The sequence below is a fragment of the Pangasianodon hypophthalmus genome, chromosome 5, assembly GCF_027358585.1.
Source record: "Pangasianodon hypophthalmus isolate fPanHyp1 chromosome 5, fPanHyp1.pri, whole genome shotgun sequence".
Taxonomy (NCBI): domain Eukaryota; kingdom Metazoa; phylum Chordata; class Actinopteri; order Siluriformes; family Pangasiidae; genus Pangasianodon; species Pangasianodon hypophthalmus.
Window position 1 is genome coordinate 29,686,826 of NC_069714.1, and position 17,904 is coordinate 29,704,729.

The 17,904-nt window shown below is 41.1% G+C and overlaps 1 protein-coding gene across 10 annotated transcripts in view; it reads right to left on the reverse strand.

Moving 5' to 3' along the window:
• The window catches only part of glsb (glutaminase b), a 51,566-nt gene that overhangs the window by 24,711 nt on the left and 8,951 nt on the right, over positions 1–17,904 (reverse strand). For 5 of the 10 annotated variants that reach the window (XM_034304440.2, XM_034304443.2, XM_034304442.2 and 2 more), the window contains exons 2-7: positions 13,660–13,756; positions 10,605–10,726; positions 8,985–9,114; positions 8,799–8,878; positions 6,446–6,609; positions 3,149–3,207 (exon numbers count right to left, since the gene is read on the reverse strand). In XM_034304440.2, the coding sequence (XP_034160331.1) occupies positions 3,149–3,207; positions 6,446–6,609; positions 8,799–8,878; positions 8,985–9,114; positions 10,605–10,726; positions 13,660–13,756 (652 nt within the window). Of the gene's footprint in view, positions 1–122; positions 173–3,148; positions 3,208–6,445; positions 6,610–8,798; positions 8,879–8,984; positions 9,115–10,604; positions 10,727–13,659; positions 13,757–14,436; positions 14,599–14,720; positions 14,796–14,862; positions 15,019–17,904 lie in introns of those variants that run through there. The other 5 variants (XM_053234328.1, XM_053234329.1, XM_053234324.1 and 2 more) reach the window with 5 other exon arrangements.

Below are 17,904 nucleotides of genomic sequence, written 5' to 3' on the forward strand. Positions count from 1 at the left end.
ATCTGACAAGTTGTTAAGTTTACAGCATATAAACAGGCACACTGTGATACTGAGTGCTCAGTGTGTCCCAGCTTGTTTCAATGAGGGGAGGAAGGAGGAAATAATGGAAAGGAAGAGATTACCAACGTCATTGACCTGCTGCAGCGGTCAAAAAATCCCACAGTTCCTACGTCTGTAAAATATGCAACAACATAAAGAAAAAAAGCATACAGAGAAAGCCTTCATCACCACATTGCACACGGCAGCCCGCATGGAGCACTCGCGGCAGGAGGGGAGAAATTCTCATGCGGTAACATGGTACAAAAGGATCCTACGGAAAACAGCAAAAGCAGCTCCCACAGACAGTTCAACACAGGGTGAGCACTCTCACACTCTCTCTCTCTCTCACACACACACACTCACACTCACACTCACACTCACACTCACACTCACACACACAAATCAATCATTCATTCACAAGTAATCAATATGACATAATCGAGCACATGATGAATAAACATGATCTGGTGAGTGGAAAGGGATTAAAGCCCAGTGTGTAAATCTGAAAAACTGTAAGATGAATTTTTGGAATTCATTTGTTAAATGAGCTTTTTGTAGCACTTCCTGTTTCGTGATCAAACATGAAAAACCAACACAAATGAGAGGAGGCTGTGGAAAGACAGTGAAGGTGTTGATGGAATAACGGAGGTTAGATTATTGCTCTAATCCTGCTGGATCATGTGCACTCGAACTGACGAATCACAGCTTGTTTTTTCTCTTTTTTTCCTAAATAAACCTGGCACATACTCCTTGTCTGTCCATTTCACCTAACTGAGTTATTCTCTGTATCAGCACTATACATATCATAATAATACACACGTACCTGTACCTCTCTTATACACAAGTATGAGCTTGCGTCTCTATATCCTGACTACCTTTACAAAATAATCCAGTAACCTACCTACCATTTCTTTCACCACACTGAGTCACATCTTGGCTAAATTTTTATTTTTATTTGAAACAGTACAGAATGATTTTATTCTTTGCGTGGTGGAGCTCTTCGTTATCTGGTGATCTTTGCATTTATGAACAATTAAATATTTGCTATCATTACAGTTGAAGAACCAGTTTAACACATTTGAACTACGCTATATGGCCAAAAGTATATGCACCCCTGACCATCACACCCATATGTGGTTCTTCTCCAAACTATTCCCACAAAGTTGGAAGCACACAATTGTATAGAATGTCTCTGTATGCTGTAGCATTACAGTTTCCCTTCACTGGAACTAAGAGACTTGAACCTGTTCCAGCATGACAATGCCCCTGTGCACAAAGCGAGCTCCATGAAGACATGGTGTATGAAGGTTGGAGTGGAAGAACTCGAGTGTCCTGCACAGAGCCCTGACCTCAACCCCACTGAACACCTTTGGGATGAACTGGAACACTGACTGAACCCCAGACCTCCTCACCAACATCAGCGCCTGATCTCACTAATGCTCTTGTAGCTGAATGAACACAAATCCCCACAGCCACGCTCCAACATCTAGTGGAAAGCTTCCCAGAAGAGTGGAGCTCATTATAACAGCAAACACAGGGGAATAAATCTGGAATGAGATGTTCAGCAAGCACATATGGGTGTGATGGTCAGGGGTGCACATACTTTTGGCTACATAGTGTATATCATAATTGATTTAAGAACCAAATGAATCCGTTTGAAATAATTACAATCTTATCTTGTATTTGTTATGGACTATATAAAGAACAAGCCCAAAAATCCGGTGCTCTTTATGGTATGTGTGGCGGGCTGAGAAATTCTCTCCGACAAAACACAGCTAAAGATGAAAAAAAAAATCAGATTTTAACTTTAATAAACTGAATATATTTCACTAAAATGTTGATGTGAAGTTCTCTGTGAGGAGACGTTTATTTAACATTTATGGAAGGAGTCTCCAGTGTCAGAGCTTCGTAAAAGCTGTAACTTTACGTTATTATCTTATTAACTTCAGTTAACAATAAAAAATACGCAAGATTAAAACACAACGTGTATAATTTTATTCTAACAATATACTGTTCTATCAGTAGAATAAGCTTATTATAAATCTTGCTTTAAAACAATGTTTCTTATGATACTTTACTGTATAAATCATAAATTAATTGCCGTTATTAATTTATAACTTTCTGAAAGTTACCCAGTTATGATTTTGACCCTGTTATGTTCCTGCATTTTTATTTATTTTTAAGAATTTTACACTAGTGGAAATCCGAAACCTTATCAAAGTTATTCTATTTATTATTATAGTATAATTATTACCCTGTTTCAGTGTTTATTCTCAATATTAAACGTTAATACCTCAAGATCTTATTATTTTTAAGTCTATAAATAATTTTGAAGTCTATAAACTCTAACTTTTGACATTAAATTTGAATAAAAAAATATATTCTCATGCTCAAATGAGCCAAAGTATTAGTGTTGAGGGAGTGCGCTTTTTTGTACAGTTAATTATCGACACAATTTAGCACTTATACTCAGTCACACACACACACACACACACAGTGGGAAGCATGACAGTATACTCCAAGTTTCCCTCTTCAGTAGTTAGCAGTGATGAGAGCCGTTGATGGACCGGTGTGTGTGTGTGTGTGTGTGTGTGTGTGTGTGTGTGTGTGTGCGCGCTGAAGCTGCACACTTTCTAATCAATAGCAATAACAATCGGTGGAGTCAGAGAGATGGAGAAAAGCAAGAGCAACAGGAAGTTCAAATGAATTTCACTTAAGAATTCATTACACACAAAAAACAGTGTATTGAGTGGTGTCTATTATAATTATTATTATTATTATTATTATTATTATTATTATTATTATTTTATGGGAATGGACAATGTTATCGTGTGGACAGTTTACGATGAAAAGCACACACTTTAATAACGTGTCCTTTGGCGTTTTTCACCTTCTAAAATCTCCAAAATCCTGCCGTAAAACATCCAAAGATATTCTGGGATGCTATTAAATCACTACGACGATCTCACAAGCTAATATGTAATAAAGTCCGCTAGCTAAACGGTGTGTGTCTTCCGGAACCTCAGCGCATTGTGAGTACAGTTAGGACGAGTGATTTAACAATCCAACACAACACACAGCTCGAGGCAGAGACCAGGTGCACGCTTACCTTTATCAGAGAGGTACACACAATCGCGCCGGCGTTCACCATCGGGTTATGGGGTTTATCTGTGGACAAATAACGTCATCACGTGTTACGATCATAACGATTACACAACACACCTCCGTGAATTCTGCATTCTGATTGGTCAGAAGGTGTTGAAAAGGTGTTTTCTAGAACAGCAGCTCTGACAGTAGCACAGGTTTATATTAATATGGTATCGTTTCCATAGTAACAGCTCATTCACAGGGACTCGTACGGAGAACGCGCTGCATAAACGGATAAAAAAAAAAAAAAAAAAAAAAAAAAAAAAAAAAATGTGTAGTTGTTGAGATGGTGTTGAGAAGATTTCCGTTACGAGATTTATGGAAGGAGTCTCCAGTCTCCAAGCCGTTTTTTTTTTTTTTTTTTTTTTTGCCTTTTTAACATCAAGAAAGGAAAAAAGGAGAGTTAAATGTAACTATAAACAGATAAAAAGTATGCTGCGTCATGATTTAATTAATAGAAATCGCAATTGTTGGTAATTTACTGAGGTATAAGGAGAATAAAACACTTTAGGGGTGTGGTGTTATAGAAAATAATCAATATTGGTATCAAATACTGGGAACTGTAACTCCACTACATCACTCCACCACATCAGTGATTATTTTCCTGTAACAGCACACCCCGGAGTGTTTTATTCCTCATATAAACCTCATAAACGCCTGAAAGTCTGAAGCCCAATGTTTCCACAGCCATGACGGTGGAAACGCCTTCACGTGTCTAGCACCTGATTAAAGGAGAGATAAAGAACTGAGGAGACTGAATTTTTTTTTTACCTTACCTTATTTTTTTTACAATTTAGTCAATTCTTAAATTCCATATAGTAGTAGCAGAAGGACCATTTGATTCGATTTCAATAATTTTAATTTGATTCTTTATCATTTATCATTTTAATCCATCTTGAAATAAAAAGTTTTGTCTTTTAGGGCTGTCAGGACATATGCTGTTCCATATTTTTTTAAAAATAAATAAATAAAAAATCCCAAATTCTAATGCAAAAAAAGTTTATTCCAATTTTTTGTTCTTTTAAATGACTCTCGTGTTGCTCCATGTAGAAAAAGGCAAAAAAAAATATAAAGGCTACATATATTTTCAAATTATGAATTTAATACAAAATTAAATATAAAAAATGAGCAAAGTGATATCACACTGCACAGTGTATATGTTCGTGCTTCGTCCTGCAGTTTAGTGACTCTAACGACGCTAAAAGGGGCTGGAGCAACAGTCACTTCGTGCTCGTCTGGTTTCTTCTTCTTCGCTTTGTTTACCGAAGCCATGATGCAGGAAAAGATGTCAGTCAGAGTTCCAGCTAAATCCCAGTTCATGTTTAATCAGAAGTGTATCTGAGAATCGCCAAGCAGATTTCTAAAGATTGGAGTGTTCACCAAACAGCGGGCCGTAAACAGGAAGCACCAAGATTCAAAACGCCGCCATTTTGTCCAAACACACATCAAAATAAAGTACGCAATTTTAGATTAAAGTGAACGCACATTCAGTATATAACATAACACATCTCTGAGTCATGTGTTACAATTTAATCTTCAATAGGAGGAAAGTGTAGTTCACTAAACTACAAACTACTCGGGAAAAAAGTCCAGATTGATCTCATTTGTGCGAATCTGACCGATCGAGAACCACGACACAAGCCCCGCCCCTTTTTCTGTAGTTTTTAAACCCGATGTGTATTTAAAGCACACTTCTGTTCTTCTATTTCTAGTCTTCTGCTCAGAAAAGGATGAATAACTCAGGCTTCCTCTGCATCAGGATTCTTCAGGAATTGCATCACTTCCTGTCACTGTTGCTCGTCAACTCTTTAATCAGATCAAACACGACTCGCAGCGCACTAACCCGACCCCGAGTGACCGTACGGATCAGGAAGTAGAGCGTCAGTACTTCGTGATCTTTCTGCACAGCTATTTCCGTCCAGCGCAGATTTCCTCCACACACTCGTGAACGTTCGGTGGCATTATTATCTGCGCGCCATTCAGCTTTCATCGTGTTGCCATGGCAACGTGAGGACGACGTCCCGGAGTGGCTTAACTCCGTATCAGGCGATATTTCAGGAACAAAAACAAGATGACTCACTCTTACAAACTCACACACAAAAAAAAAATAATTCCAGTGTCACCACAACTCCAGCGCTACTGCGGTCAGAGAATTGTGGGTAATATGGCATGAGAAACAAGCTGAGAGAGCAGAATAACAAGGCTTGAGGCTTTTCATCAGGCAAAGCGTATAAGTTATATAGTGTGTGATGAGAAACTCAGAGCTGAATCTGCAGAAAGTTGACCGTTCCTTCACTGCGAGTTAACTTCATTAATTACTCAAGAGGAAGACTGGGTCAATTTCTTAAGCTAGAAAACACTTTCACAACAAGTAAAAGCAAAAAAATTGGTTTCATTTATCCAAAGTATTGTCAAAGACATTATTGTCAAAGATATTTAACTTCATTTTCTATTTTGATGTTTGAAGAAACCTGAGATCTACGTAAATATCTGCAATCTTCAATTCATTTTTTTTCCACTACATACGCTCACTACATAGGATATAGCACAATGGCATTATTATATTATATTATATTATATTATATTATATTATAGTTACAAACAAATAACAACCTCTGGCTAATACTAGAGGGAAAAATATGCAATTTTTTAGTTGGAATATTACTAAGAAAATATTTTTATTAATATTTGGGGAAAAAAATAAAAAAATTTTAGTTGGAATATTACTAAGAAAATATTTTTATTAATATTTGGGGAAAAAAATAAAAAAATTTTAGTTGGAATATTACTAAGAAAATATTTTTATTAATATTTGGAGGAAAAAAAATATGAAATTGTTAGTTGGAATATTACTAATAAAATATTTTTATTAATATTTGGAGGAAAAAAATACAAAATTTTTAGTTGGAATTTTACTAATAAAATATTTTCGATTCAACATGCTGTAAAAATCTTTCAAGCGAGAGTCGAGGCGAGAGATTCCTAATGTCAGATGGGGGAAAGGGGGCGGGGCTTCCAGGGTGTCTGTTAATATCGGAGAGTTAAAACACTTACGCAATCATTTCTGGCGTATTTCTGAGTGAGAACTCAAAACTCTAGTAGCGTGTGTTAAAAAGCGGAGCTCTGAAAGGTTAGCAGGTCTGTTGATAAAACACTGAGCAACACTGAACACCACAGTGAAGTGATATTAGTGCAGGAGTGTCTGAGCTAAGGCGTGAACTAACCCCAGGGTGGGGTGGATGGATGGAGGAGAACTCACCCTCCTCGTTCAGAAAGAGTTTGTTGAAGCGTAAGCCGCTGGGCTCTTTGCCGATGAAGCGGTGCACGTACTCAGTGCCGTGGTCGTGCACCGCGATGGCGTACTTCAGCGGCTTCACACACGACTGCAGACAGAACGGCACCTTGGTGTCGCCCACAGTGTGTCTAAAACACACACACTCACACACACACACACACACACACAGAGAGAGAGAGAGAGAGAGAGAGAGCATGAATAACATCTTACACCATGAGCCATGCTATAAAATCACCTCGTAACTTAATATTAAAAGTAAAACATTAAGATATATAACTCTGTTATATTCTATTTTACCATCAAACTAAATTTAAAGTTTATTTTCTTCACCATTGGGCAAAAATCATGTGTATATTTACATGAGGAAAGTTGAGCATATTCAGAGTCGGGTTACGCACGCTCTTAAGTCATCCGATTGTTTGTTTGTTTGTTTGTTTGTTTTATTTGACAAAATTTAAAACATAATAAAAAAAAAAAAAGTCCAAAAAGACTAATTCAGTCTTTTTGGACTAAATTATTTTGCATTTAATTATTTCTTTTTATATAAAATGTGTGTAGGATGTTGGTTCTTTCATGATGCTTTTAATTCGCTATTTTGAGTCGAATTAATAAAATAAAATATTAATAAAATATTGGAAAGATCTGATTCTTTTTTTTTTTTTACAATTATCATTAAAAAAATCTGAACTGAATGAAGTCCATGATCTGATCTGAACCATGACATTTGCCCCGCCCCTAATCCTGACCTTAAACTTTATTAACGGTTAAAAAAAAAAAAACGGTTATTTTTAACTAAATATACTTGACTAGCGTTAGAACACGGAGTTTCGGTGATTAATACTGGGACACGGCACACTTTCACTCACACCGCACTCCTTCACTCCGTTAGCACTTTTCTGTAGTTTTCCACCTGATCATGAAACACAACAGCAAACGCTGCGTGTCATTAAATCAGCTCTGACGCACTCAATAAAATAGCAGTTAACTGATGATTTCACACGTCTGCAGTCTTCACTAGCAGAAACAACAGGATGTACAGATGAGTGTAGAAAAGGCAGAATGACTCCTCATGGTGTTAGCATGAGCACGAGCTGCACAGACGGAGAAGGTAAAAGGTCACGGCCGTCAGTTCACTTATAGGCCTCCTTCAGATAAAACACACTACAGCTGGATATTTTATTACATTTATTCATTGTTATTGTTCGTTTCATTGGCTTCCTCAATTAATTACTAAATTATTTCAATTAACTGATTAAGGAACTAGTGCACTTTTTTTTTCCTTCAACTCTAGTGCATTAAATCACTAAATAAACTTTCATTTATTGCATTCGATTATAATTGTATTCATATTTAGGCTTTAGCTCAGCTAACATAACATAAGGAGGCCACTTGTGTTCATTCACGAGGATAAAATAATCCATAACGAGATAAAACTCTCGGTGTCACTCTGTTACAGTAAACTAATCAAGAGCAAGTTGGTGTGATGAACTTGATCAGAGTCGCTGTTATCGCCCTGAAGTTCATTATTTGCCAAGAACAGCACATTCCTCTTACACGACACACACCACAGCAACTGGCCAATCACAACTGGGTGTAACGGGGTGTGTGTGTGTGTGTGTGTGTGTGTGTGTGTGTGTGTGTGTATCTATTCTGAGGACATTTTGTCCAGGACTCTCTTGCAAAAGAGAAACTGCCCGAAGAGACTTCCTGGTTAAATAAGTGGTTAAACAAACAAACAAACAAATAAATAAATAAACAAACAAACAAACAAACAAACAATTTTAATTCAGTGCTTAAGATTCAGAAGTGGCAGTATAAACTGTGCGTTTATATAAAAAACAAAAATAATAAAATAAAATAAAACACAAGGCAATAATAAATATCATATATAATTATAATAAATTGTTCAATAAGGTATAATAAATATAATAATAAACAATTTGACTTTATTAAATGCTAAATCTTCAATTTATTAAAAGTCTTTGATATTTGGTCTGATTTCAGACTGTAGAAGAGTTATATAAAATATATTTATAGACTTGGGTGAATACTAAACAGCTTCCTGTCCACTACACATGTGCACTACGTAGGGTGTAATATAACATGCTGTAGACTATAAGACCTCGATAAGTGCTTTTAGGAAACTATTCACAAGTAAAGTCTTTTTTTTTATAATTAATTAGAAAACTGAGCACCACACAGGGCAACGACGGTGCGAGCTTTGACAGATTTACGACACAGGCTTTGTTCAGTGTTTGTTCAGAGGTGCAAGTGTGTGTGTGTGTGTGTGTGTGTGTGTGTGTAAGCGAGCGCTCACCTCTGTCCGTCCACCGTGCACAGAGCCACGCCCCACAGGTCAGGGCTGAACTTAGCCAGTTGAGGAATGTAGTCAGCCACCTGAGACACAAAAACAGCATGAGATTGTTTAAAAAAAAAAAAGAGAGAGAGAGAGAGAGAGAGAGAGAGAGAGAGAGAGAGAGAAAGAATGTGGAACGTCTCGTACCTGGCCTCCGGACAGGTTTCTGCCCGTGTCATAAAGCTTGTCTATGTGGGAGGTGAAAGCCATGAAATCAGGGATGACGAACTTCTTGCGGAAAGCTTGGGTCAGGAGCACGATGTTGCTCTGGACACATCTGAGGAGGGAAAAGGAAACACAGCGGGATGATGATGATGATGATGATGATGAGGCACGATGGCACGATACAAATACAACTCTATCGCTAAAAACACCACACACACACACACACACACACACACACACACACGTAATCTGTTCTGACAATCATTTACATTCTTCCTGCAGCAGAAGCCACAAAATATAAAGAGAAACTCTATCGTGAATTAAAACATCGTGGGGAAATGTATCATGAGGAAATATATTTCAGCTCTAGTACCTGAAGGAAAACACAGGAAGTGAGCTGACAAATGAGAAATATAAAACATTGCGTTAACCAGCGTTAAAGAGGGAAAGTATTGGCACCCAAGCGTTCTGAAATTTCCTAAAGAACGCGGTTTGCCGAGATCCGTCACTTCCTGTATCGTCCTGATAAAGCTGTGAGCACACACTGCGAGACTCCTCCCCTGCTGTAGGAACGCTTTACCATGCAGGAGCTGAGCTCACACACGTCTCTGTGAGCAGACGAGGGATAAAAATAGCCGAGTGTGTGTGTGTGTGTGTGTGTGTGTGTGTGTGCTGATGACGCATCGCTCACACTCGGGGATGAGAGAGGAGGAGCCACGGGGGAGCAGGGAGCAAACGGTCAGCTTCTCCTCCTCGTCTACACACACACTGGATTTACACTGGACAATATTTGGACTGATTTCTGTCCGACATCGTAAAAGAACGTCTTCGATGCTTTTGTGTTATTGCGGGCCTTACGGTGTTTACTTTTTTTCAGAAAGACAGCTACTTGTCCTTCAGGTCTCTCTAACGATTATTCTGATATTTATAAAAAGTATTTATCCTGTGACTTTCACTGTATTTCAGAAACTGCTGATCTCCCGTGATTTTCACGCACAGACTCAAACTGGACAGTTGAGGATTAAAATAAAATTTTAAGCATCAGCATCAGATTCTTGTTCTTGTCTCACAGGAGAGGAACCTGATGTGGTCTTCTGCTGTTGTAGCTCATCCACCTCAAGGCTCGATGTGTTGTGTGTTCTGAGATGCTTTTCTGCTCACCATGGTTGTACAGAGTGATTATTTGAGTTACTATAGACTTCCTGTCAGCTCAGATCAGTCTGATCATTCTCCTCTGATCTCTCATCAGCAAGGTGTTTCAGCTGCAGATCCTCCGCTCACAGGATGTTTTTTGTTTTTCGCACCATTCTGTATAAACTCTAGAGACTGTAGTGTGTGAAAATCCCAGGAGATCAGCTGTTTCTGAAATACTCAAACCAGCCCATCTGGAGATCTCACTTTCTTCATTCTGATGTTTGATGTGAACTTTAACCGAAGCTCTTGACCTGCATCTGCAGGAATTTTGCGTTGTGCTGCTGCCACACGATTGGCTGATTAGATAATTACGTAAAAGAGCAGGTGTACACAGGTGTTCCTATTAAAGTGGACAGCGAGTGTATATATAAGTGAAGTGAAAACACACTCGCGAGTGCGATGACTCACTTCTTGAAGAGGTGGCGGTCCAGCATCACTCCGTCTGACGTGGACTTCAGGGTCTCCTTCAGCATCTCCATGCACTCCTTCAGCCGGGGGTCTCCTGTTCTCAGACCTGTGGCCTTCAGCGCCTGGAAACACACACACACACACACACACACACACACACACACACACACTTATAAGTCATTTACCAGATTTCCTAGGTGGATTAAAAACAATGTAATATTATAACAGTGTAATAAAAACAACTAATAAACATAAAGTATAATAAGCATATAAATAAATCATTTTTTGAGGATTAGAAATTTTTACAGTTAAAGCGTATTATTATTATTATTATTATTATTAATTTTTTAGTGCCGGAATATAGTGCTAGATACACAGCTTTAATTATTTTGATTAGTTTATTATAATTATCTTATAAGGAGAGTCTGATACAGAACAATACAACAAGCTTGACCTGAGTAACAGTCGTGTGTTTGTTTATTAATAGATCGGTGTTTTAGGGGCCGTTTACACGACAACGTTTTCAGCCAAAAACGGGAAACTTTTTATGCGTTTTGTTTGTTCGTTTACACGACAACGGCGTTTTGGGGACTGAAAACAAATATTTTGAAAAGGGGTTTCAAAGTGCAAGGTTTTGAAAATGCCGCCATTATCGTCTCCATGTAAACACCCAATACGGGAATCTTTGAAAACGGTGACGTCATGCGCGTGCGTAGTACGTGTTCGGTACGTATACATGCGCAGCACGTGTCTATTGTATGGTTGTGTTGTTGCTGCTCAAGAGTTTGCTAACGCTTCTTCAGCAAAGTGTGGATTTACTTCACCGATATTACAACCAACTAACAAGGTGACAGCGCCATCTACTGGCCTGGCGTACGCAATACAGCGTTTTTGGCCGTTATCGCGGGTATGTGTAAACGCGAATCGTTTTGAAAACGTTGTCGTGTATACGTGAAACTTTTTGAAAACGCGAGAGAAAAACTTTTCCGTTTTTGACTACATCGTTGTCGTGTAAACGTAGCCTTAGTTTCCGACTCTGTGATAAAGCCGCTGTTTTTAGGAAAGTGGGTTAACGAGCTCGTCGGCTTGTACAGTGAACGTGTCGTGGTGTGTGATCCGGTGTACACAGGTCTGAAAGTGATAACCTGCGCAGAATAGATAACCTCAGAGTAAATAAACATGGCTCTGAGCCTGACGTACGCGCACACACACGCGTACACACACACGCGTACACAGTGCACTCTTACCTAACCTACTCTTAGAGGGATAAAATTTTTTTTTCTTTTCTTTTATGTGATTTGTTTTGACTCGGGTCCCTTCGCCCCCGTGACCTCAGGGTCAGTCTGTTACTGACGGGAACACGAGCGTACGCGCCGAACTGACGTCAGCGTAGCTCCGTAAACACCAACATCACATGATCGTACCTAGCGTCAGACTTTTCAGCTAATCACACCGAGGATTAAACAATCCTAGGACTAAGGGCTGAGACACATCATAATGAGTAAAACACCCCGTGTCTTGCTGGCACAGGAAAATAATCAACTCGGAGGCGTAGCGTTAACTCCGCTTCATCACGGACATTCGTGTCGTTGATTAGTTTTCTATAACAGCATGCTCTGAAGAGTTTTTTCTTCCTCTTATATCACAGCATTTTGCCATCAGTTTTTTTTTCTAACTGATTAAAGATCGACGCATTGCATTTTTATCTGTTTATAGTCGCGAAATCAGTTAGTTTCTGTTCTCATTTACGTGATATGAAATGCGAGCCGACTATTAGAACCGTAACGATATCGTTTTGTTCAATATGAGGCTCTCGATCCAATATGGCTGTGTTCTGAACAATACACTAAACACTGCGTAATAAAGCAGGTAGCGTAAGTGTGTGATGTAATGCTCCATCCTCCAAGTTTAAAAAAAAAAACAACACTTCTCCAATGAACGAAACAACAACAATTTAAAAAAAAAAAAAAAAAAAAAAAAACAATACGCTAAACATAGCTACGTTGAGCAGCATGCAGGTGTTTAAGCTTTGTGGTGTTTGTGAGCACTTCAGTTTCTCGGTAAGTTACGATGCTGACGGATATTAAGAGGTAAGTTCATATTCAGTAGCGCTACAGAGCACAACTAGCTAACAGCTGAGTAAGAAACGCCCTGAGCTTTAGCCACGCCCCCTCGCGAGTCACACCAGTAACAGCTACACCATGTTTCATTTTGTTACGTTATATGTAACATTTCGTTATCCGCTCCTTACAGTCTGACAAGATCACGTAAAGCACTGTTGTTACGTTTCCGTTATTAGGGCCTTTCGCACCGCGGGAACCTTTTCATAGTACCTGAACTAACTGTCACTTTTTGGCGTTTTCGCACCTCTGGAACTGGGAGTGATTTTAGTACCGACTGCCTTTTTCGAGAACCAAATGAGCTCCTACTCCGGAGCAGGGTCTAACCAGCACAACTGGTTCTATCCGTGAGACGTTGATTGGCCGAACGCGTACGAAAACGCCCTCACCCGCCATGATTTAAAACGCCGCGTAAACATACTGTAGTGTCGACTTATTTCACAAGTATGGAGAACAGCGATAGATGGATGCGAGACACGACAAAAACACAGCTCCGATCACAGCGTCCTCCATCCTCCGGTTGTTTACGTTGTTCTTTCATTTTATTTTTGTTCTCCGTTGTTGAACGCCGCGCACAAATGACGTCGCTGTCGACCGGCTTACGTCACTTCCTAGTGCCCGCTGTCGGTGCGAATGCAACCCTTTAAACGGTACTGGGAAATAGTTCACGCAAAATCGCCCAGTACTTTAGTACTGTAAATTTAGCTCTGGAACTAAAGCGGTGCGAAAGGCCGTTTTTACGTTTATAACGTTGGATGTTTTGATCGACTGAGAATTGAAACCTAAAGACACCTATTCAGGCAACACATAGCTGCTGTGTTGAAATAGTAGCTAGTGTGTGTGTGTGTGTGTGTGTGTGTGTGTGTGTGTGTGTGTGTGAGTGAGTGAGTGAGTGTGAGAGTGAGAGAGAGAGAGAGAGAGAGATTATGACAGACCGTTATAAATTTGTGGGCTGGGATCTTCTCCTGGCCCTCGGCAATGGTGTAGAAGAGCAGATCCTCCAGACTCGGCATGATCCCTGCCTTCCTTCTCCTAAAACACACACACACACACACACACACACACACACACACACACGAAACAATATTCTGTAAATATTTTGTTTCCTATTTAATGAATAAAGTATAAAACTGTCTGTTACAGGAAAAATAGAAACAATAACGCATTAGAACGAGCGTGTTACGATAAATCTGCGCGATTCTGATTGGTCAAAACTGTTGAATTAATCAACACCTTCTGACCAATTAGAAAGCAGAGCTGAACAGCGCTGTGGTGTAAAGCGGGAAGGGAACGAGCCGTGTTTAAATGATATGAGCAGCGTGAACGTGTTGGCTTTGGGATGAGATTAAAGGTCTGTGTTGTGGCTGTCTCTCTCACGGAGCTATCCAAACACACACACACACACACACACACACACACACACACACACACACACACACACACACACACACACTCCTCCATCAGCACAATGAGGACACTGAGGCAGGAGGAGAAGATGAACTGAGGAGCAGCTCAATCTGTAGTTGTAATTTAATTTTAATCTTTTTTAATAAAGAATGGAGAGTTTTGTTGGTGATTTATCTGTAAAAACTAACAAACATCGTTCCATTTTGTTTAAACGCAGTTCAAATCACAATACGATATTTTTTCGCCAGATCTGGCCAGAAGGAAACGAAACGAAATGTAATGAAATGAAACGAAATGATACTTACACAGAACACACACAGCCACAGCACACGGTGATGGAGAAAGAGAAAAACAGAACAAAAACATGGATGAGACACGTTACACACACACAGACACACACACAGACACACACACAGACACACACACAGACACACAGACAAAACATTATACTATTATACAATATACTAAACATAATAATTCATATTATAAAATATTAAACACAACACAATTCAACATTTAATTAAAAATATTTAGAAAGAAAGTAACACAAACTAACACCTGACATCTGAAGTAACACAAACTAACACACCTGACACTGAAACTAATCTGTCACAGGTGTCGCTAATGAACTGGTGATTAAACAGTCAGTGTTCAGGTGGAGAGCTGACGCTGGTGGAGGTCGAGGCTCCGTCACCTGAAACCCTGCGTTACATAAACTGCACATCACCCACCTGGATCAGGTTTCACTGAGCAGGTCACGTCCTCTGTACAGTCTCACACACGCACGCAGACACACACACACACGCTGACACACACACGCACGCTGACACACACACGCACGCTGACACACACACGCACGCTGACACACACACGCACGCTGACACACACACGCACGCGCACACACGCACGCACGCGCACACAGAAAGCTGTTTGTCCTGCCTTCTGAGTTATTTTTTTTCCTCACTGGTGTGTTGTCTCTGTCTGTATCTCTCTATCTCTCTCTCTCTCTCTCCCCCCCTCTACCTCTCTCTCTCTCTTTACCTCTACCTCTCTCTCTCTTTACCTCTACCTCTCTCTCTCTCTCTCTTTACCTCTACCTCTCTCTCTCTTTACCTCTACCTCTCTCTCTCTCCCCCTCTACCTCTCTCTCTCTCTCTTTACCTCTACCTCTCTCTCTCTCTTTACCTCTACCTCTCTCTCTCTTTACCTCTACCTCTCTCTCTCTCTCTCTTTACCTCTACCTCTCTCTCTCTTTACCTCTACCTCTCTCTCTCTCCCCCTCTACCTCTCTCTCTCTCTCTTTACCTCTACCTCTCTCTCTCTCCCCCTCTACCTCTCTCTCTCTCCCCCTCTACCTCTCTCTCTCTCTCTTTACCTCTACCTCTCTCTCTCTTTACCTCTACCTCTCTCTCTCTTTACCTCTACCTCTCTCTCTCCCCCTCTACCTCTCTCTCTCCCCCTCTACCTCTCTCTCTCTCTCTCTCTCTCTCTCTTTACCTCTACCTCTCTCTCTCTTTACCTCTACCTCTCTCTCTCTTTACCTCTACCTCTCTCTCCCCCTCTACCTCTCTCTCTCTCTCTCTTTACCTCTACCTCTCTCTCTCTCCCCCTCTACCTTTCTCTCTCTCTCTTTACCTCTACCTCTCTCTCTCTCCCCCTCTACCTTTCTCTCTCTCTCTTTACCTCTACCTCTCTCTCTCTCCCCCCCTCTACCTCTCTCTCTCTCTTTACCTCTACCTCTCTCTCTCTTTACCTCTACCTCTCTCTCTCTCCCCCTCTACCTCTCTCTCTCTCTCCCCCTCTACCTCTCTCTCTCTCTCTCTCTTTACCTCTACCTCTCTCTCTCTCCCCCTCTACCTCTCTCTCTCTCCCCCTCTACCTCTCTCTCTCTCTCTTTACCTCTACCTCTCTCTCTCTTTACCTCTACCTCTCTCTCTCCCCCTCTACCTCTCTCTCTCTCTCTCTCTCTCTCTTTACCTCTACCTCTCTCTCTCTTTACCTCTACCTCTCTCTCTCTTTACCTCTACCTCTCTCTCTCTCCCCCTCTACCTCTCTCTCTCTCTCTTTACCTCTACCTCTCTCTCTCTCCCCCTCTACCTCTCTCTCCCCCTCTACCTCTCTCTCTCTCTCTCTTTACCTCTACCTCTCTCTCTCTCCCCCTCTACCTTTCTCTCTCTCTCTTTACCTCTACCTCTCTCTCTCTCCCCCTCTACCTTTCTCTCTCTCTCTTTACCTCTACCTCTCTCTCTCTCCCCCTCTACCTTTCTCTCTCTCTCTTTACCTCTACCTCTCTCTCTCTCCCCCTCTACCTTTCTCTCTCTCTCTTTACCTCTACCTCTCTCTCTCTCCCCCTCTACCTCTCTCTCTCTCCCCCTCTACCTCTCTCTCTCTCTCTTTACCTCTACCTCTCTCTCTCCCCCTCTACCTCTCTCTCTCTCTTTACCTCTACCTCTCTCTCTCCCCCTCTACCTCTCTCTCTCTCTCTCTCTCTCTCTCTCTTTACCTCTACCTCTCTCTCTCCCCCTCTACCTCTCTCTCTCTCTTTACCTCTACCTCTCTCTCTCCCCCTCTACCTCTCTCTCTCTCTCTCTCCCCCTCTACCTCTCTCTCTCTCTCTCTCTCCCCCTCTACCTCTCTCTCTCTCTCTCTTTACCTCTACCTCTCTCTCTCTCTCTCTCTCTCTCTCTCTCTACCTCTCTCTCTCTCTCTCTCTCTTTACCTCTACCTCTCTCTCTCTCTCCCCCTCTACCTCTCTCTCTCTCTCCCCCTCTACCTCTCTCTCTCTTTACCTCTACCTCTCTCTCTCTTTACCTCTCTCTCTCTCTCTCTCTTTACCTCTACCTCTCTCTCTCTCTCCCCCTCTACCTCTCTCTCTCTCTCTCTACCTCTCTCTCACACACACACACACACACACAGGACTAGGCATGCTTCCTCTCCACAGGCCATCGAGACAGTAGACTAACAATCTATAAATCCCACACAGTGCAGTGACCCCCCCTTCTCTCTCTCTCTCTCTCTCTCTCTCTCTCTCACACACACACACACACACACACACACACACACACACACACACACACACACACGTAACAGCCCGTCCTCTTTCCCGCTCACTTCTGGTATTTTTACGTGTCACTGTGTCTCTACTGAACGCTGTATCAGTAACAGTTGCCAAGGCTGCAGAAAACATCAACCCGATGTGACGTCACAAGCAAAAAACCAACAAAGCTCCAGAAAGTTTATTTTTACAGCGATCAGGACTTTACTCACTCCGTCACCTCACTGCGAGTGTATTTTGTGCAGGATTTTGTCATCCAATCACACAAACAAGAGAAACCTTGAGTTTCAGACAGTTAGTCAGTGCATAGTGAGGATTAGAGAAGCCGTCCCTCATGAATATATAACTCGGTGAACTCTAATTACGAGAACATTCTGTCCTCGAGTATAACTACGTTTTCACACTCAGAGGAAAGCGCTATCTGCCCTCTTCCTCATACACGAGCTCACTAGGCGCTTACGATTTCTCTAACGTCGCTGTGATTGACAGGGCAGGCAGACTAAGCCCCTCCCACCCAGACAGCACGGATAATTACGCTGTCTTGACTCTCTTGATTGCTTCGTGAGGATTCGACCTCATGATTTCCGAATGAAAAGAAGAACGCTTTTCCGTTTGCGCCACTCGAGAGCGACTTTGCTGTCTTTTAACGTTGTCGGGACGCACGAGGACGACACGGAGCCGCCATTTTATTTTAGCGACAAAATCACGACATTTGTAC